General features: G+C 46.0%; 1 protein-coding gene across 1 annotated transcript in view; it reads right to left on the bottom strand.

Annotated features, from left to right (window-relative positions):
- Positions 1-14732, bottom strand: part of Slc9a2 (solute carrier family 9 member A2) — a 71276-nt gene extending 56544 nt beyond the window's left edge. The window contains exon 1 of the mRNA XM_051204408.1: positions 14425-14732. Within this exon, the coding sequence (XP_051060365.1) occupies positions 14425-14728 (304 nt within the window). The 5' untranslated portion in view covers positions 14729-14732. The remainder of the gene's footprint in view (positions 1-14424) is intronic.
- Between the last annotated feature and the right edge of the window lie 4365 nt (positions 14733-19097).

Below are 19097 nucleotides of genomic sequence, written 5' to 3'. Positions count from 1 at the left end.
TATTATACACTATATTTGCATAATAGGTAATACGTTAACACGTAATATATTCATGCATTATCCGTTAATATATTATATTTTGTATACGTTATATGGTGTACATCCACTGCTTCTGCATAACTGACTTATCTGTGGATACTCATGACTACTCTGGGTTGCCCGGGACATGGCAGAGCAGCGTCACAGGGTCAGCTTGCTCCCTCAGGGAAGGGCACAGCTTGCCTGTGAGAGGCCCCACGTGCAGGGCCTGGTTTAGCCTCCACCTATTATGCCTGGCTGGCTGCTCAGCCTTCAGCTTCCAAGGCGGACCTTAGTGCCTACAATGGGTGTGCGCTGCCTTTCTTTTCCACGGCAAACTAAGCAAAAGCAGACAGACGATTTCCTTTATTTTCACCCGCGCAGCATTGGAAACTGAAATATGTATGACTTGGATGGAGGCCTATTTATAACACCAACAGCAGGAGGCCAGAACATCTAAATAACTGAACGACTTGCTGCTGTGGAACAAATGGACAAAACAGACATTTGCAGTACGCTATTACGCTTTGGGAAGGTCGGGGGGTGGAGGGGAAGATACCTGTTCTCCTTGGGGCTAGCCACATTTCCTTAAGGCAGTGAGTTTGAAGCGTGGTAACTCTGTCCTCGGGACAGATGGACGAAGGTGCTGTCAACACTAGTATGTCACTTTGTAGGTGAAATAACAAGGTGAGTAAGGGCAATCATGTGACCTCAGACTCCCAACTAGTTAAGCGTCTGGGCTGGGATTCTGAGAATCAGAGCTTAGGTGACCACTCAAGTAGGCCCAAGAGTAGAATGCACATTATAAGCAAGTGGAAAGACTAAGATACTTGAGAATGAAAAGGCAAATAAATAATACATACGCCAGAACAATGCGTTTGAACCACGGGTGCCACACAGGGTGTTTAGTTACCTTAATTACTATACAATGTAGGTGGGTGTGAAGGAACAAAGGGGTTTTCTAATTATCATTCTCCTACTTAATAATTATTTATTGAATCCTTGCCATGTGTCAGATACAATTCCAGACAGCGGGTCAAATAGACATAGTCCCTTCCTTCACAAAGACCACATCTTAATGTCTGTCACTTCTGTGTGGTTAGGTCCCCAAATGTGCATTTTACGATCTGACATTAAGTATGCACGTTTGCAACAGAAAAAGAATATTTAGAGTTTTCCACATATAAGTATCTATTAGAATCTATACAGTAGCCCATGTTTCTCTGACCGGTGACTCCTTAACATATTAAATGTGTTTAGTATCCTCCCTCTTATCCATGGGACATATCCAAAGATCCTCCATAGGCATCTGAATCCAGAAATAGTACTAAAACCTGTATGCGTATTATGTTTTGCATACTCAGTCATACTCATGATAAATCTGAGCTCGTATGATAGACATAGTGTGAGTTTAGCAACAATTGCCAATTGCTACTGATAAATAAAATAGCTACAGCAACCTAGTATAATAGGTTGGTACAATTTTTCTCTATTGAACACTCTTTTATTAAGATTATTTTTATTCTTTAGTGTATGTCTGTGTGTTTGTGTGTGCGTGTGTGTGTTTGGGTGTGTGCTTGTGAGTTCTGGTACCCCAGGGAGCTGGAGTTATAGGTGGTTGTAAGCCTTCCCACATGGATGCTAAGAACAGACCCTGGTCCTAGGGAAGAGCAGTGTGTGTGTTTGTGTGTGCGTGTGTGTTTGGGTGTGTGCTTGTGAGTTCTGGTACCCCAGGGAGCTGGAGTTATAGGTGGTTGTAAGCCTTCCCACATGGATGCTAAGAACAGAACCTGGTCCTATGGAAGAGCAGTGTGTGTGTTTGTTTGTGCGTGTGTGTTTGGGTGTGCGTGTGTGTGTTTGGGTGTGTGCTTGTGAGTTCTGGTACCCCAGGGAGCTGGAGTTATAGGTGGTTGTAAGCCTTCCCACATGGATGCTAAGAACAGACCCTGGTCCTAGGGAAGAGCAGTGTGTGCTCTTAACCACTGAGCCATCTCTCCAACCCCGATTGTTACCTCTTAAAAGAAATAAGACTATCGAAATTAATGAAATGATTCATTCCCGACAATGAATGACCATAGGTAAATGATATTGTGGAAAGTAGATCATAGATGAGGGAGGATTGTTGTATCTCAAAACACAAACTTTCCACATTGCCCATACCACCACCACCACCACCACAAAAGGCCCCACCAAGACTCCAAAATTCTAGACTCATGTTCCAGTTTTGGTGCTGCTACTGGGCTCTGTCTCCTTGTTCTTTCCATCCCACTGAACTTAGAGGGGTTGCTAGGAAACAGTATTACTAGGTACTCTAGTCCACAAGCTGCTTCTCTATATTGTCAGTTGGTTCCCACAATCACTCTGTAGGGGATGCAGGTGGGATTATCAATAGTCTGATTTTATGATGGCAGTCTAACTTGAGCAAAAGATGAAAGGGTCAAGCACAAGACTCAAGGACAGCTCTTTGTCTCCAAAGAGTAGGTCAGGTCTACCAAGGTGCTCTGGAGACTACAGGTGGGCACATAACACAGTTGGCCTTTACAGTTTCTGCCCATTGGTGCTAGAATTCTACCCTCCTCCCCCAAGTAGCATAGTCTCTTACACACCGTGGTGTAATATTTACATAGCATCTACGCACATGCTCACTGCACACTTACACCTGTAGATGACTTATAGCACATGAACAATGCAAATGCCATTTAAATGGCTATACTTAGAGTGTGATAATAACAAGAAAAGAAATGCATTCACATTCCCATGTTTGGTATCTAGATCCAGCATGCCTCTAATGTCTCTGATCCATTATTGGTTGAAGCAGGCCCCACAGACAAGAGGCCTGACTATAATTCAATATGCTTTTTCCTCCAGGAAGTGATTGATAAAGTGAGAACACACAGAGATGAAGAATTAGCTATGGCCCCAGGTCAACCGCTTGTCAGCTGGGCTGTCTGGAGCAAAGTACTTAAGTTCCCTTGACTTCACGGCTTCTTCTGTATTTTGAAATTTGGGATGACATTCTTGCATTACTATGAGAATTAAGTAACACGTCCCGGTGAGCATCTAAGGAACCATGTGGCCCAATAGCTGGCGGGACTAATGCCCTCTCCTTCTTAGCTATTATTATCTTGTGAAAGAAACTGTGAGAGCCGCACCCATGGCTCCCCTGTGACGGAGCAAGAGGGGACAATGCTAGTCTCGCTACAGCGTTCAGGCTTCCAGCCTGGGGATCCTGGGAAACAAGCTCCGGAATTGGGAGTAGCAGAATTATCTATCAGTGACTGAGACACAGAAATATGAAAGCCAAGCTGTCTCACTGTCCTGTGGTGGCCTGGGGAACTTCACGTGAATAGGTAAATCTTGGCAGGGCTTGGTAACACATGTCTGTAACCCCAGCACTCTGGAGGCCGGGGCAGGAGAATCAATCGAGACTTCTTCGTCTGTGTAGAAAAAGTCAGGGTCAGCCCGAACTACACGAAACTCAAAAGGCAAAAGTAACAGCCAAGGAAGACCTTTACGCCTCTCAAAAGTGTTTTTCAACGGAGCTCAGACCCAGCTCCATGTTAACGCTAGACATAAATAAATAGTTAAATAAATATGGAATAAGTTATCTACCAACAGGCTATACACCCCCAAGCCTTCAACACATGCCTCTAAATACAACTGTATTCTTCATTACTTCTCTCTCTGCTTTCCATGGAAGCCTCTGTACGCCAAAACGAATAAATGATATGGCGCTCATCTGTCGGGTGCGAATCACTCATGGGGAGAGCTTGAGGAGAAAGCTGTGTCTGTCTCTTGGATGAGGGGAATGCTGGAGGAAGGTAAAGATGTCTCCAAACAAGGGATGAACTTTACACATCAAGATGAGAAAGCCCGTGTGAGGTGATGAACAGTGCACGGAATTCCTGCAGGAAGTGCCTCAATTATGATCCATCACTTTAAGGGGACATAATTGCAAGCAAGTAACCTGCAGTTGAGCAGGCATCATTCACAGTGGCAACCCACCCAGGTCCACACATCACTTTCAGATAATAAACACACGCTTACTTCTCTTGGCTTCCGTTTCTTTTGTTTTGTTAAAAGCTAAACAGGAGCTGCCTCCGACTCTTTTACTAGCTTCAGGGACCCCACTCCCCATTCTGGGTAGCCTTGCTTGGCCTTAATACATTTGGGGGGGGGGCTTCATTTTACTGCAACCCAATATGCCATGATTTGTTAGTACTCCTAGGAGATCTGCCCTTTCCTAAACAGAAGCGAGGAGGAGGAGTGGATTGGAGGGTGGGAATGGGGAGGAGGGGAGGGAAGGAACTGCAGTGGGGTTGTAAAATAAATAAATTGTACAGAATCTACTCATATTGTCCATGTAGGTATGGTAAGCACAGGGAACTGACATACACCCCATACACCCGACTTCGACTTCGACTACTCCCTGCTTTGACTAATCAGATGGGAGACCCGAGGAGGTGGAGACTCAGCACAGATCTAAGGCAAGAATGAAGCATACGACTGGACCACCCTATTTCTAAGGCATTTAAGGGCATCTATTCTTTGAACACCGTGACTCCTGACTGAGCTAATACTGTTCTGTACAAACAGGAAAAGACAGCGCAACCGCGTTTTCATAGCCCAGTAGTTTTAAAATGAGGGAAGTGATTTTATTCTTTCTTGCAAAGGAGAAGCCCTCACAATCTAGCCATACACCTTAAAGCTTTCTAGGACGGGCAAGGTGGCTCAGGGGACGAAGACACTTGCGGCCTGAAGATGCAAATCTAGTAACCTGTGTACAACCTTGGAACTCACTTAAAGGTGGATGGAGAGAAGAGACACCACGATGTCATCCTCTGAATCCCACATATGTACCATGCACCTTGGCACAACACATACAAATCACACACACACACACACACACACACACACACACACACACACACACCAATCTACATTTTAAAAAGTATTTCTTTCAAATGCCTCATACTATCACCGTAGCATTAAACAGTATAGATGCAAATATACCCTCCTCTTAGTACCAATTATATTATTAATGTCTAGTTACCTGGGTCAGCATAGAAGATAATGTCTAGGAGACCAGACATAAGGAAAGAAACCCAAGCAAGAGGCATAAGTGGGCATTTAGGCCACAGCGAACCAAGGGGGTTCCAGACAGAGCTTCATGCCATCAGTCATCAGTGCTGGGACCTGATATTGTAACACTTACTTGAGAAGAGGCAATAAGACTTTAGCCCCATGGAGGAAGGGCCCTTGCATAAATTCCTGAATCTCAAAGAACTGCTTTGTCCTAAATAAATAAATAAGAGGGGGGGGGTGGAAATTCCTGTAGCCAGGGAAAAGGGAAAGGAAACTGGCCAATTGTATTTGGCTCCGGGTCAAGAAGAAACTCACCTGTAATAGAAATAGAACTCCGGGTCTTCGTCACACAGCACTCAGTTCATACACACAGGAAAGCCAAGCTGCGAAACAAATGCACTGAAAGGAAACACTAAGAACCATTTCTGTAAGAACAAGCTGTAAGGCCCATAGGCTCAGCCAAATAAGTATCTCTCAGTGAGGCTAAGTAAAAAAAAAAAAAAAAAAAAAAAAAAAATGGCAGTTCATGTAAGATATTAATATCCAAAATGGAACGTTGGGAGATGTAGTAAATGTAGAATTTACAACACAAAAACTATGAATGCTGGTGGGAACTATAGGATGACTATAGGAGTAATGACAAGAAAGTGATTGCTATAACAAGTATAATTAAGTAAAACAGCATGAATAAAAGGCTTGAAAAGGATGTAAACATATTGAAATGAGAATTCAGTTAGTAAAAGTCTAGTGAGTAGGCCAACTACAAATTAGAAGCCTATTGTGGGCAATGTGGTAAACTGGAAACGAAGAGACGTGATAAAATAAAAAAAAATAAGCAAAAGAGAAAGCAAAAGAGATATAAAACAATTAAGAAACAAATACTATGGGAGAAGAATCACATAGATGTTTATTGACACATTGAGACTAGAGCCAATTATCAGAAATAACCAGAGACCAAAAAAAAAAAAAAATGAAAAAGTCAAATTAATTCCGGAGGACTGTGGGGGGGTCGCACAATAGCAATGATAGCCTATGTTGTAATTAAAATAATGCCAAGCCCTATACTCCGTTTGACTCTCATTGCAGAGTATAATCAAATGGATGACATTTTCAAAGGGCTGGGACAGAACTCAGTGGCAGAGCACTTGCCTAGAATGCGTGATGCCCTGGGTAAAAACCCTACCACCAAGAGAAAAAAGGTTTGAACAAGGCTGAAGGCCAAGGCTGCCCCTGAAGTATCCACTGGCGAAGGTGTGTGAGGAGTAGGAGAATAATCCAAAGGGAAGAGCTAGAAATAACCATTACAAAAGGTGCTGGGCATGTATACAAATCTAAACAAAAGCCTTGCTGGATCAAGTTAAACGGGGAAATGGGCGTCTGAAATGCATAAGCTCGAGCATATTCGGGAACAGGCTAATAGTGGTACTGGAGCCGGACAAGGGGAAAGGGAGAGAGGGGAGAGGAGGTTATGCATTTGATAAAGAAGAAAACTGATGAGAAGACAAAATACTGGAAGGAAACAAAATAAAGACGTCAAGAAAAAGCACAGAATAAACTGTGCCTCAATAAATCATTACAATAAATGTAGTAATGTTCTTTTAAAAAAAAAATAGTGCAAAGACTTCGAATTTTAAAGATGAAAAAATATAGGTTTGTGTGCTTTAATGAGGCACAGCTAAATAAAAAAAAAATAAATAAGTAAAAATGATGTGGCTAATTTTCTAGTAAGATGTAAGAGAAGACGTATCCGGGAAGTATTGAATCAATACACACCTAAGAACATGGGCTCAAAACAGATAAGATAAACGTTGACCAAATTGCCCATAGACCCTCTCAGTGGTAGGTTTCATACAGGCCAGAAACTGAGAAGCCAGCCCAAACCCAATGATAGTATTGAAGATTCTAATGCCATGATTAGAAACTTGATCTAGTGTCTGTGAGAGTGCATAGACACATGCCTGTGGATGTGTATACACATGGTACTGAATACCTCTACTTCATCTTTTCCCATAGAAAATTCGAACCCTGGTATTGACATAGCCTCACACTAGTCCACACAGGAAAAAAAGAAAATGCAATCAATGTTGTGTAATTAAAAATAGATAAAGGAATAAAACACAGCCCCCTTGGACTGGAGAGATAGATGGTGTGGCAAAGAGGACCTGAGTTCAATCCCCGGCACCCACGTAGTGACTAACAACCACTGTGTCTAGGAGACACAGTGCCCTCTTCTGACCTTAGCAGGCACCTAGCACTCACAGGGAACATACATACATGCGGACAAAGAACATTTAAACATAAAATAAAATTAGTAAATCTAAGAAAAAGAAAACAGAAGAAATCTTGGAATAAAACACAGTCTCAATATGTTTATCGATATGATTTTTTTCTTTAGTTTTTTGAGGGGGTGGAGACAGGGTTTCTCTGTGTAGGCTGGAACTCACCCAGGTTGGCCTCAAACGCAGAGATCCACCTGCCTCTGCCTCCCAAGAGCTTGGAATTAAAGCCGTGTGTCCCCACCATGTGGCTCAATATGATTTTTATTTTTTTTTTTTTAATGTAGGGAGAAGAGTGAGCGTTACAGTCTGGGTATTAAACCTGGAACAGCACAGAAAGGAGTGTGTCCCTTAGGATGCACACTGCCACCATGCTGTTAAACAGCCTTCTGAGTCATGACAGCTGACACTTAGGGAGATTCGCGTTAAATAATTCTGCTTCATAAGGGTTTTCTTTGACTCTGGAGACTAGGTGTGCTGTGATACGATCCATCAAGTGAGTTTTAGCACTTTCTACCCCTTTCTCCTCTTTGAATACCCACGATCTCTGACCTCTTGGTAATAGTGATCTCGCGTAATTTATCTGGGCACGTTAGTTCATTTGCACCATTGTCCTGGAACCTTTTGTCGCTACCATTCACTATATATATATATATTTATTTATTTGCAATAAAGGTTAGTCACACAAACTTGGAGCACCCCGAATTGGTCTTGTTTGTGACTCACTTTTAACGGTACAGCATGCCTTGGCTTTGAATGGAACGGGCTCTGGAGAACACTTGAGAACAAAGCAGACAGAAATGGATTCTCTAGCAGTCCCAGGTGGTGGGAGATGTCATTCTGTAAATACACTTTTCTCCTACTGGTTAATGAATAAAGCCCCGTCAGCCAATAGGAAAGCAAGATAGGCGGGACTAGGAGACAAGGAGGAGAGCAGAAGATGTAGGGAGGAGATTCAAGATGGAGGACGGAGAGAGCAGAGGTCTGGACCCTATCTCTGGTAAGATGAGATCTCGTGGAAACATTTAGATTGATAGAAATGGGTTAATATTTAAGACAGAACTATCCAATAAGAAATGCTAATAACAGGCCAACAGCTTTATATCTAATATAGTGTCTCTGTGTGTTATTTGGGGCTGGCATGGCTGTGGGACCAAGCTGGCGGAAAAACATGCTCAAAACACCTAAGAGCTAAGTAAAGAACACAAGTTATTTTACCTATTTTATTGAGTCATTTTAGCACAAATACATGTCAATCTTGGAGCTCAAATGGTCTCAAAAACACATGTATTTGATATGTATTTAAAACAATAGTAATTGTGTTTCCCATCCTTGGTGGCTTTGATGAATTAGTTACTCTTGCAAAGTGAAAATTGATCTACCATTAAAAAATGATTTCTACTATGAAAAATAAAGTCTACAACTGATGCTCTAAGCTTTCCGTTTAATGATTAAATAAATAAGCCAAAAATAAAAGAGTAAGAAAGCTACAAAAATTTTAAAGCTGTAAAATTAAAAGCAAACAAGTAAGAATTAAAATAAAAAATACAAGAGAAAAAAAAATAAGCTGAGCAGTGGTGGTGCATGCCTTTAATCCCAGCACTCGGGAGGCAGAGGCAGGTGGATTTCTGTGAGCTCAAGGCCATTCTGGTCTACAGGAACTAGTTCTAGTACAGGCTCCAAGGCCACAGAGAAACCCTTTGATCAAGATAAAGAAAAATGTGACTAAAAATATTAGGAATAAAAGGAATGTGTGAACACAGATGGAGATCTTTAAGATCTCTGAAAAAGTTTTCTTTTTCAGTAAATTAAAATTTCAAATGTCATAAAAGTATAAATAACAAAAACTGAAAGAGGCATAGATAAACCAGATAGCACTGTGACTGTGCGTATTAAAATAACAGAATTATCCTCTCAAGTCTACTCTTGTGGACTTGTTTCACAAGTGAGGTCTTTGTTTGTTTGTTTGCTTGCTTGCTTGTTTGTTTTTAGATGGGGCTTCCCTGTGTAGTTTCCCTGTTCTGGGATTAGCTCTGTAGAGCAGGCTGGTCTGGAACTCACAGAGATCCTCCTGCCTCTGCCTCCTAAGTGTTGGTTTCAAAGGTGTGTGCCACCACCACCTGGCCCTACAGGTGAGCTTTTACAGGCCTACAAAGAAAACATGTGTGAGAGAAAGTGTGTGTGTGTGTGTGTATGTGTGTGTGTGTTATACCTCTTAGGGCTTCACCTTCACAAGAACTAAGTGCCCTGCTAATGGTAAATAAAGTTATCCTCCTCGTTAAAGTTGAGAAGCAGTAAGGCTTTTCAATGGATGAAAATAAACAAAAAAAAAATCTGTTATTATTTAAAAAATCAAAACGCTGTGGCAGTACAGCCTTGATGGAGCCTGAGTTAGTCTTCAGGAAGATATGAAAAGCTACTGCATCCCCCTTTTCAGACCCAAACCATATGGGTAACCCTGAGCGTAGATGACACTTCCAAGGTAAGTGGAGTCTGAATCATTCTTTTGGTTTTTCTTAGGTCAGAGCACAAGCCAGCAGGCATATGGTATGTACAAAATTAGATGCAAGGACCATGAACTTTACCCTAGCCACCCCCAGATAGGACAGAAGTTTCAGACAGACTAGACAAAAAAAAAAAAAAAAAAAAAAAAAAAAAAAGGCAAGTGCAGGAAGACATGGTTTTTTCAGAGAGAAAAATCTCTGTTATTCAGGAAGCTACATAACTTTTGAATCTCATGTTTTAAACTCATGGCAGCCTGGAATCCAGAACAGAAAGCTTCATGGGCCAAATGGTTTTCCTTTCCCAAATAATAATAACAACAATAGTGGTAAAGACAACAAAAGTTGGAGAGAAATAGAAAATGCTATGCCCTAGCTGTGGGGCCAAGGGAATAAAAAGGCCAAGTGTGAGCAGGGACACTGGGTAGGAGAAGCTAATAGACCAATACCCTGTAAAGGAGCACACAGACAATCCCGGAACAAAGGAGGGGATTCAGTTACTGCAAAGATGAAGCCCAGTGCTCCTCCGTCCCTGAGCCTTGAGCAGAAGTAGAATGTACAGTAACGTTCACCCAGGTACAGCAAGCACAGCCCCCAAACAGCCCAGCTCCTGAGGAGAGGAGAGAAAGCAGGCCAGACCACTGTTAGGCCCACCATGAAACTGTGTTAGGCTTCTCCCTCTACATCCCTCATATTGTCAGCTTAGACCCGTAACGTTGCATGCAAGGTTCAGCAGGCCGAGTGTGGGGGTCTTACCGTACCCCAAAAAAATACATTGTGAGAATTACAGGTACAGTACAGTGAGACTCTATTATTAATGGGCACACGCCTAGAGAAAGGGGACGGAAGTGCCTCACCTCAAGCGGAGCTAAACTCACTAAGCTGTTTTGGTCTTTCTGTTAAACTGCTTCGCATATTCCCATATTCCCATCCTCTTTGCTCCCATCATAACGTTTGCAGGGAATTTTATAACTGCACCCTCAGACAAATAAACAGGGAGTGGATCCCAGCCCCCAGTAACCAGATAAAGCAACGAGAAGATAAGTTGAATTATGCTTTTTACAAAAAAAGAAAGGAAGGAAAGGAAAAAGACCCGATTTCTGAGAGTACTTCCAGATCCCGATGCGGTGTAATCTAGATGGCCACTCAAAGTTCACTGCTTGTGTTTAAGCCTCCTACAAATGTTCCTAAGTGCAACCTGTTCATCCTTGTTTAGATTAATCACTGGTCATGGATCTCCCTACTCTCTGCAGTGGGTAAGTTCTGGCACACCAAGTACTTGCATTAAAATGCTCCAAACAGAAATACGTTTCTTTATGAGTTTCTTTATGTGTTGCTTCATAACCTCATCTCCCTATGTGTGCTGGACTCATCATCTTTCCCATGGCAGCTTAGGCCATGTAGGTTACCCCCCCCCAACACACACACACACACACACACACACACACACACAGAGACACATACACACACAGAGACACACACATAGACACACAGAGAGAGACACACACACAGACACACACACACACAAAGACACACACACAAAGACACACACACACTCACACACACACACACAGAGAGAGAGAGAGACACACACAGAGACACACATACAGACACAGACACACAGAGAGAGACACACACACAGACACACACACAGAGACACACACACACACTCACACACTCACACACACTTGCAGACAAAAGTTTTTCAAACACAAAAACTAAAGCAGAACTTCTTCCCTTTTTAAATAAACTTTACTATTAGAAAAACTGCAAGTGAATAAAGCCATAGCATACTAACATTAACCAGACCCAAACTTAACGAACTTATTTATACGCAGTTAGAATAGACATTTGAAACTGTGAAGCCATGAAGTTACAAAGCCGATCTACTTTGCCATGAATGTTTTGGTTTTGGTGATGGATAAACTATAAACTATATTCGGCACATAAAGTGTAAGCATTTAATATGAAGCCCCAGGGCTTCTATTCCAGAACTTCTTCTTCTGGCCTCTGCAGTACCAGGAAGCCTTGCTCAAAGCCAGAAAGAAAATAAAGGGTCAAGGGGACGGATGTTCTAGAAAGACTTGGAAGTACCTAGGAGAGAGGCAAGTATATCTGGGTATTTGTGCATCCCTCCAGAAGCAGCCAAAGAGGACTGGATTATAAAATAAGAATAACATAGCAAAGGACTCCAACTATTTTTTTTTTTTTTTTACTTGAAAACCCCACCTCCGATCATGAGACCTGTTTCCCTTCACTTTACTTCAGGGAGTCAGCACCTGGCTACTCAGACCTCTCTCTGGAAAAGAGACAAGAATACAAAGATGACAAGATGTGTTGTCCTATCTCCGCACTGCCCCGGTGGCCACAAAAGTGCAGAGTTCAGGAAAGGCAAGTGGATCGGGAGAAGGCAAGTGTGATACATAACGACCGCCCTCAAACCCAGCTCCGTGAAGGCAGGAATAGGGGCAGCTGAGCCAGAAGAGGGCCAGTGAATTCTGTACACTGAGCTAATATCACCGTTAACAGACACATGAAGGTGCCTTCGAACTTTGACTCGCACAAGCATGGACACTTTTTAACCGCACGATTAAGGTGACGATGTCCATTAAGATGATCAGAATACCACAGCAGGGGTGAGAAGGTGCTGAGCTCTGGGGCTTTGACCAGAAGCAAAGAGACAGCAGAAGGCAGCAGAGGAGCAAAGGAAGGGCTAGGAACTGCACAGCTACCACAGCGGCTCTCAGGACTGACACCACCTCCAGGCCTGCCTCACTGACTAGGAATGATGGACAAACCCTTGCACCAGAGCAAGCCTCCAGGGAGGAGCCCAAAGATGAGATATCAGGTCTCTCTGGCTGGGACAATGGCCTCTCCACCCACCAGCAGGCCTTCCTCATGCCTCAGCTCCCTCCTCTCCAAAGCAGGGCCATCATATCTACCCAGGATGAAGGCTGTGAAAATGAAGGATAATGAACTTAAGTGCCCACTAGCGGCTGTTATTAGTGTAATTAATCTGATTAAAATAATCAGGAGTGAAGAGCAGGAGAGGGTGTTAGAGGAGAAAAGCAGTAATAGAAGAGAACACAAACGCACCCCTCCACAGGCTCTGACTCAGGCCGAGGGAGGTACCCAGAGCCAATCTACCTGTCAACATTTGGCGCATCCTGACTTTGTGGTTCATAGTGTGAACTTCCCAGCTTTGGTTTCTACCTCCCTGGGGTGAGAGTATTCACACCTGCACTCCCTACGGGGCAGGGATGCTATGAGGGATAAGCGAAGAGACAGCATCTCCAGCTATTATTAGAGGCCATGCGCCTATGTGGCTGTTTGCTTGATAGGGAAGTCTACGTTCCTTCTACCATCGCTCAGACGGAATTAAAACACTCAGCCAGCGAGTCGTGCTGGAGCCAGCAATTCTAGACTACAGAGTCATTACATAGCACAAGACACCTTTGCTTACCACCATTAGAGGCTAATGGATTTAATCTAACCCTGGAAGTCCATTTCGGGCTTAGCTTGCAAGTTCCATAGGGTTGGAGATCATCCTTGCCACCTGCTTGGACAATCCCCTTTTCCCTTCATGCCCTTCATTTCTCTCTAGGATGCTGTTTCTAGGGAACAACTCCCACTGACCAGACTCCGGTCATCCTTGAAAACAAAGTCTGCATAGGTCTGGCGTGGATGTGATCCCCGAATCCCTCCATAGCCATACTGCATTTGTTATATACAAAACTCTCTGCCCATAGAGCATTTCCTGTGTTCGAACCCCTAGTGCTTCCTTTAAACGAGTTCCCTAAAATGGCAGGGACATATGTTGAACTTCATCCAGCAAGGTGAATGCATAATAAAACATAGAGAACACTACACCCATTTAACCTTACAGGTTTTTTGAACAGTGCAGCAATAAAGCTCTGAGCGAGCATGGTGATGGAGCAGGGGAAAAGAAGAGAAGACAGGTGCCGCGTTTTTCACTTTCAAATGAAGAATGGGGGGCAAGTGGGTTAATTATTTGTGAATATCTGACCTCACTGGCTTCAGTTACCTCTAAAGAACAGGCTTTCTAGAGAGTGACGGGTCCAGAGAGAAGGGACTGATATTGCAGCTGTAGGCACTCTAGTTAGTGTCCACCGACTCAGTCTGAGAACTTCATCAGTCAGGGGACATGGGGAGGGGCGGTGTCTGGCCAAGGCACCCTCTCCTTTCCAGCATCTTGCCCAGAGCTGACTTCCTCTTCTTCTCTCCTCTCTCTCAACCTCCGCACAGAGCTGTCATACTTGAGGTTCCAAGCATAAGTCAGCAGTGAGTCCCTACACCAATGGCCACTCTTCCCTGGGCTTTCTTTCCAAGGCCAGTGTCGAATTAAGAACAGGAGGAGACTTTTCAACCGGCAGAAACTAGTCTATTTGTCCAAGGCTGGCTCGCCTTGGTTGGGCAGGAGGTGACCACTATCTGAGACCAACTACTTGCCTACTTGGCGGATTACCCACCGGGAGCCCCAGCGCGATCGTCCCCGCCCCCACCCACGGGTACAGCTCGCTTACCAATCTTGGCCAATGAAGCCAGTAGGATCCACAGAGTGATCTCGAAAGGGATTTGCACGTGGGGGTAATCCAGGGTGAACACGGGTAACCGACTTTCCTCGAACGGCGTCGTTCCCGGGGCCACCACGCTGGCGGGGCTGGGCGGATTGGAGCTGGCATCCCTGGCCCTGGGTGCGTCCAGCAGGGTCTCGGCCAGCGCGCCCGCCGGCACTGCCACCTGCAGAAGCAGCAGCAGAAGCAGCGGCGGCGGCTGCGGCGGAGACGGCGGCGCCCGCACGCTGCGCGCAGTGGCCGCGGGTCCCATGGGGTCGGCGGCGACGCTGGTGTAGGGACCTGAGCGCCCTCAGCGCATCGCGCGGGGGAGGCACCACTAACTCAGCGGGACAGCGACAGAGTACCACGCCACCGCCGCCGCCTCCAGGCCGGGTCCCTGCAGTGAGTGAGCCAGCTCGGTCGTGGCTGCGAACTGTGAGGGGCCGGGAGCGGAGCGCGCAGAGCGACTGGAGGCCACCGCGCGGTCCCTCAGCGGCCCTCGGCCACCGGCCGCCCGCCCGTGCCCGGCAGCTGCAGGCCCTGCCCGGGGCCGCCCGCGGGCGGGTGGGGACGGAGGCGGGGCGGGCGCGGCGCCCTGGCGGCTGGGCGGGAGGGCGCGGGGACCCGGTGCGACAGGCACCTGCTGCAGCCCGCGGGAGACGCCGGGGCGACGGTTGCGGGGCGCTGCTCTCTAGGCGGCCCCACGAGCCAAGACCCGCTACGCCTGGGAGCCGGCGAGCTGTGGGTGCAATGGGTGCGCGGTGCTCACGGTGGCCCGAGCTGTCCCCGCCCCGGAGGCAGCGTCGGCGGCCTTCCATCAGGGCTGGGACCGACGCGACCCACGCGTCGCGCCCGGCCCCCTCCCCCCGCAGGCTCCTGCAAGGAGACACCCCGGGGCGCTGGCACGCGAGGAGGCGCCGCCGCCCGCCGCAGGCTCAGGCGGGGAGGCGACGCTGGGAGCGGCGGAACCGGGGTTGCCTTCGCCACTGCCATTTGCTGCGGGGCCGAGCCGCTCCTCCGGACCTCAGAAGGAAGAGAAGAGCTGCACCCCTCGGGAGAAAAGCACATCTGATCACAGCCTGTTCCCCGCGCAGCGAGACTCCCCGTTCGGAACTCAGCGTTCCCACGCTCCCCCGGAAACCTTGTCTCTCCACTTTTCCACTCATTGTAACAGTATGGACTTCACTCTCCTTCCCTCTCCCAGCTTGCTGGGGGGAGGGCGACAATCTCTGCTTTTAGACTTCGAGGTGAATCTGTCCGAGGGCATCAGAAACATAACCATTTCGTGGAAAACCAGTGATTTGCCCAGCTTAGACGGACTTGTTCGGATAATTACAGGACAGGCTGCGGTTTGGACAGCCCAGAGAAGACAGGGATTCTCCCCGAGCCAACTGGCCCTTCTCCGGATCCCAACCTTCGGCGGGGCGCTGCCAGGTGCCCTGCCTGCGATCCCACTGGCCCGGAGGAACCGAAAGCAAATCAGCTGCCTCCCAGTTATAAACCACATGACTTCCACTAAATTTGTGGAATAAAGTCCTTATCTTTTCTATAGGGCGCCTGCCCTTACACAGCCTTCAGGCTAACACAGAGAGCCGGTTTGTTTCAAAGTTCTGCCAGGATCTCTGAGACGTCAGTCAGCAGAGGCTATCAGGAAAGAATTGGCCACCTGAGCAGAAGCAAGCAGGGGACCTTTGAGCCTTGGAAAGGCAGGGGCCAGTCCAGCCCGGAATGGAAAGATTCTCCGGGTTGACACAATCCTTCTGTTAATATGTTCTCAAGTGTCGTTGTGAAGATATTTCTGTTTTCTTGTAAAGAGTCACTGAAACACCCAGAGCTCAAGCTCAACCCTTTTCCCTCATTGCCGGAATTAGTGTGACAGTGATGTCACCCACCTTTCTAAGAAAGGACGTGCAAAGTGATGTGCTTTCCTTCCCGAATTGTGTGTTTCTTCCAAGGAGGTGTTTTCTTCCCTTGAATTTTTGGTTGTCACAAACCCTGAAGCTGGGCGGGAGGAAGAGAGGGCAAAACCTGTATCCATTTTACAGGGGAAGGATCCCACACACATCCGTATTGGGCACTAGCTTTTCATTAAAGATGTAGAAGAAATTCACACCCAGGCCTGACCTGGTCACAGCTGGTTCCACCCCACCCTCCACTCGCCAATTCTAGGTTACTTAGCAAATAGACCAATAAATAACAGTTCAGGGATTGTTAAAAAATAAATAAAACTCTCAATAGGGTGAAGTTCGGTGGAGAGAAAGCCAAGCTGCCATGTTCCGAGTGTGGTGACATCACCCAGGAGGGCAAACACACAGTCAGGCAGTTGTCTCTAGGTGTAGTGATGTCGCGGGAGGGCAAGCAGCAAGCCCACGGTGGAACAGTTCTTCCTATGCATTTAGTTATGGACCCTCAAGATTGACTGCTCACTATAAGACAGTGGCACTCCATGTTTCTGGAACTCACTGTCTAGAGTAACTACATGGATGCCAGATGCTGGAATCACCGTAACTCTATAAACCTTTGCCACTGCCAAGACTATTCAGTTTTTCTTAAATTTGGAAAACAAACAAACAAACACATGTTATTCAGTCTTGTGAGTGAAGGAGGTGCGTTAGCTTAAAGACCAACCTCTCTGGGCTGGGAAAAGGGTTCAACCAATAAAGCTTGTGCAGTGGCAGCGTGTAGACCTGAGTTCGAATCCCAGAACCTGTGTGGATCCAGGTGCAACACAGCATATCTGCAGGCTCCCAACTCCTCTGGAGAAAGAGGAGTTAAAGGCAGGATAATCCCAGGAGATCTCAGGCCTGAGAGCCACACACACACACACACACACACACACACACACACACCAGCGAACCAGAACAGATCCTTCTCAAACAAGGGACAAGATGAGGACCAACAAACACCTGAGAGAATTCTATGAACTTCAAACATGCATTAGGTGTGTGTGCTTCTACACCCCCCACCCCACCCCCCACACACTTTTTTCTTTTACCTGAAGGAACAAGGAGTTACACATACCATGTTATATTCACAACCTATTTCTGTCTCAAGATTCCGTAGACTAAAGCCATGGTCACTAAGTGGAGTGGTAATATGATACTGTGGACCCTGAGGAGGTGGGTCCTAAGCGTGGGAAGTTAGGTCATTGAGGGCAAGACCTCCAAGGGCATTTTGGAAGCCTGGCACGTCTCTGTTACTTCCTGGCCACCATGAGATATGTTCCTTTGCCACAGGCCACAAAGCAAGGGCATCAAATAACCATGGACAGAAAGATCTTCCCTGAGAGCTAGAACAAATCTTTGATCCTTCATCCTGTGTGTTTACTGCAGTGAGGAAAGTTAACGTGGTGTCTATGTTACCGTTGACTTGGCCGTTTCTTCAGAGTCCTGTGGGTGAGCTCAGTCCCTGAGACCCCTCCTTACAGCTGTGGAATGACTGGAAGCAACAGTCAGATATTGTCTCCGCTAAGGTAAAATCTGTTAGTGGCTTCTCAGGGCCTTCTTTAAAAGACTGAAATCCTATAATGATTTTACCCCTGTCTCTCCCTCCCACAACTCTCCTCCTGCTCTCATGCCCTTTGAACTCTGGCCAGTGGTCTTAGTTCCCCCTACCACAGAGCTTTGGCTCATTCTGTTCCCATAAAAGGGAGCTTCTCATCATCACCACCCTATGCTTTGTTGAGTTTTTTTGTTTGTGTTTTGTTTTGTATTTTTCTCAAAGGAGTTAGCTCAAAGGTAACTAACTCCAGGAAGTCTCACCTACCCTAACGCCCTTAGACATCTCTTACACTATACAACTCTGTCAAAGGGCTGACCGGTGGTTGGTCTGTTTGATTCTCTTCACCTTTGGCTCCAAGCACAGCGTGCAGAACAATGGAAACGCTCAGCATGTGCTGGATCAATACAAGTATAGTTTGACAAGAAGCCTCCAGGCCTCGTTCCTTCCTCCTGATGGGCTCAGGAGCAGGGTAGACACCAAGACTCTCTGGCACATTTCTATCTAGCGCTTTCCAGTTCATACTCGGGGCTTCATGTGTCTATCCTTCCTATGGAGATCCAGATGTGCTAGAAGTATTCTAGACACATCCAGAAAATAGAATTACACATTTGAGACCCTCCACCTCAAGTAGCACCAAAGTGCCTATGATTCTTTTTAGTGAAACTCTGCCTCTGTTAGCTCTTCTACCCATAGTGGTCTGCTGGAGCATCCACGCAGTTAGTCGAGGCCACCTACAGGATTGAAGCCTTCCACAGGCAAGGCAGCATCCAGGGATCACCTTAAGATGAAAAGTTGGAAAGCATTTAGTGTCATTTCCAGTTGCAAGAGAAAGCAGCTAAGAAAACAAACCTTTGTAAATTAGCGTGGGAGGACATGGCGTGCAAAAATAAAAAATTTTGAGGCTGCAGCGAACCCTGAACAGTTAACAAGACAAAAAAAAAAAAAAAAAAAAAAAACCTAGTCTTAGATCCCAGCCTGTTTCAGCAAGGTCTGGAGGATGTCTAGGTTAACAGCCACACAGAGTTGGGGGTTAGGGAAGAGCTGTTGAAGGTGTGTGTCCCCAGGTTCTTCCATGTGAAGAAACAGCCCCAGGACTCCATGCCCTAAAACCTGTGCAGATCATCCTTGGCAGTGATTGC

This window comes from Phodopus roborovskii, unplaced genomic scaffold (assembly GCF_943737965.1).
Source record: "Phodopus roborovskii unplaced genomic scaffold, PHOROB, whole genome shotgun sequence".
Classification (NCBI taxonomy): domain Eukaryota; kingdom Metazoa; phylum Chordata; class Mammalia; order Rodentia; family Cricetidae; genus Phodopus; species Phodopus roborovskii.
Note: the sequence above shows the minus strand (reverse complement) of the source record. Positions and strands in the feature narration are given on the sequence as shown.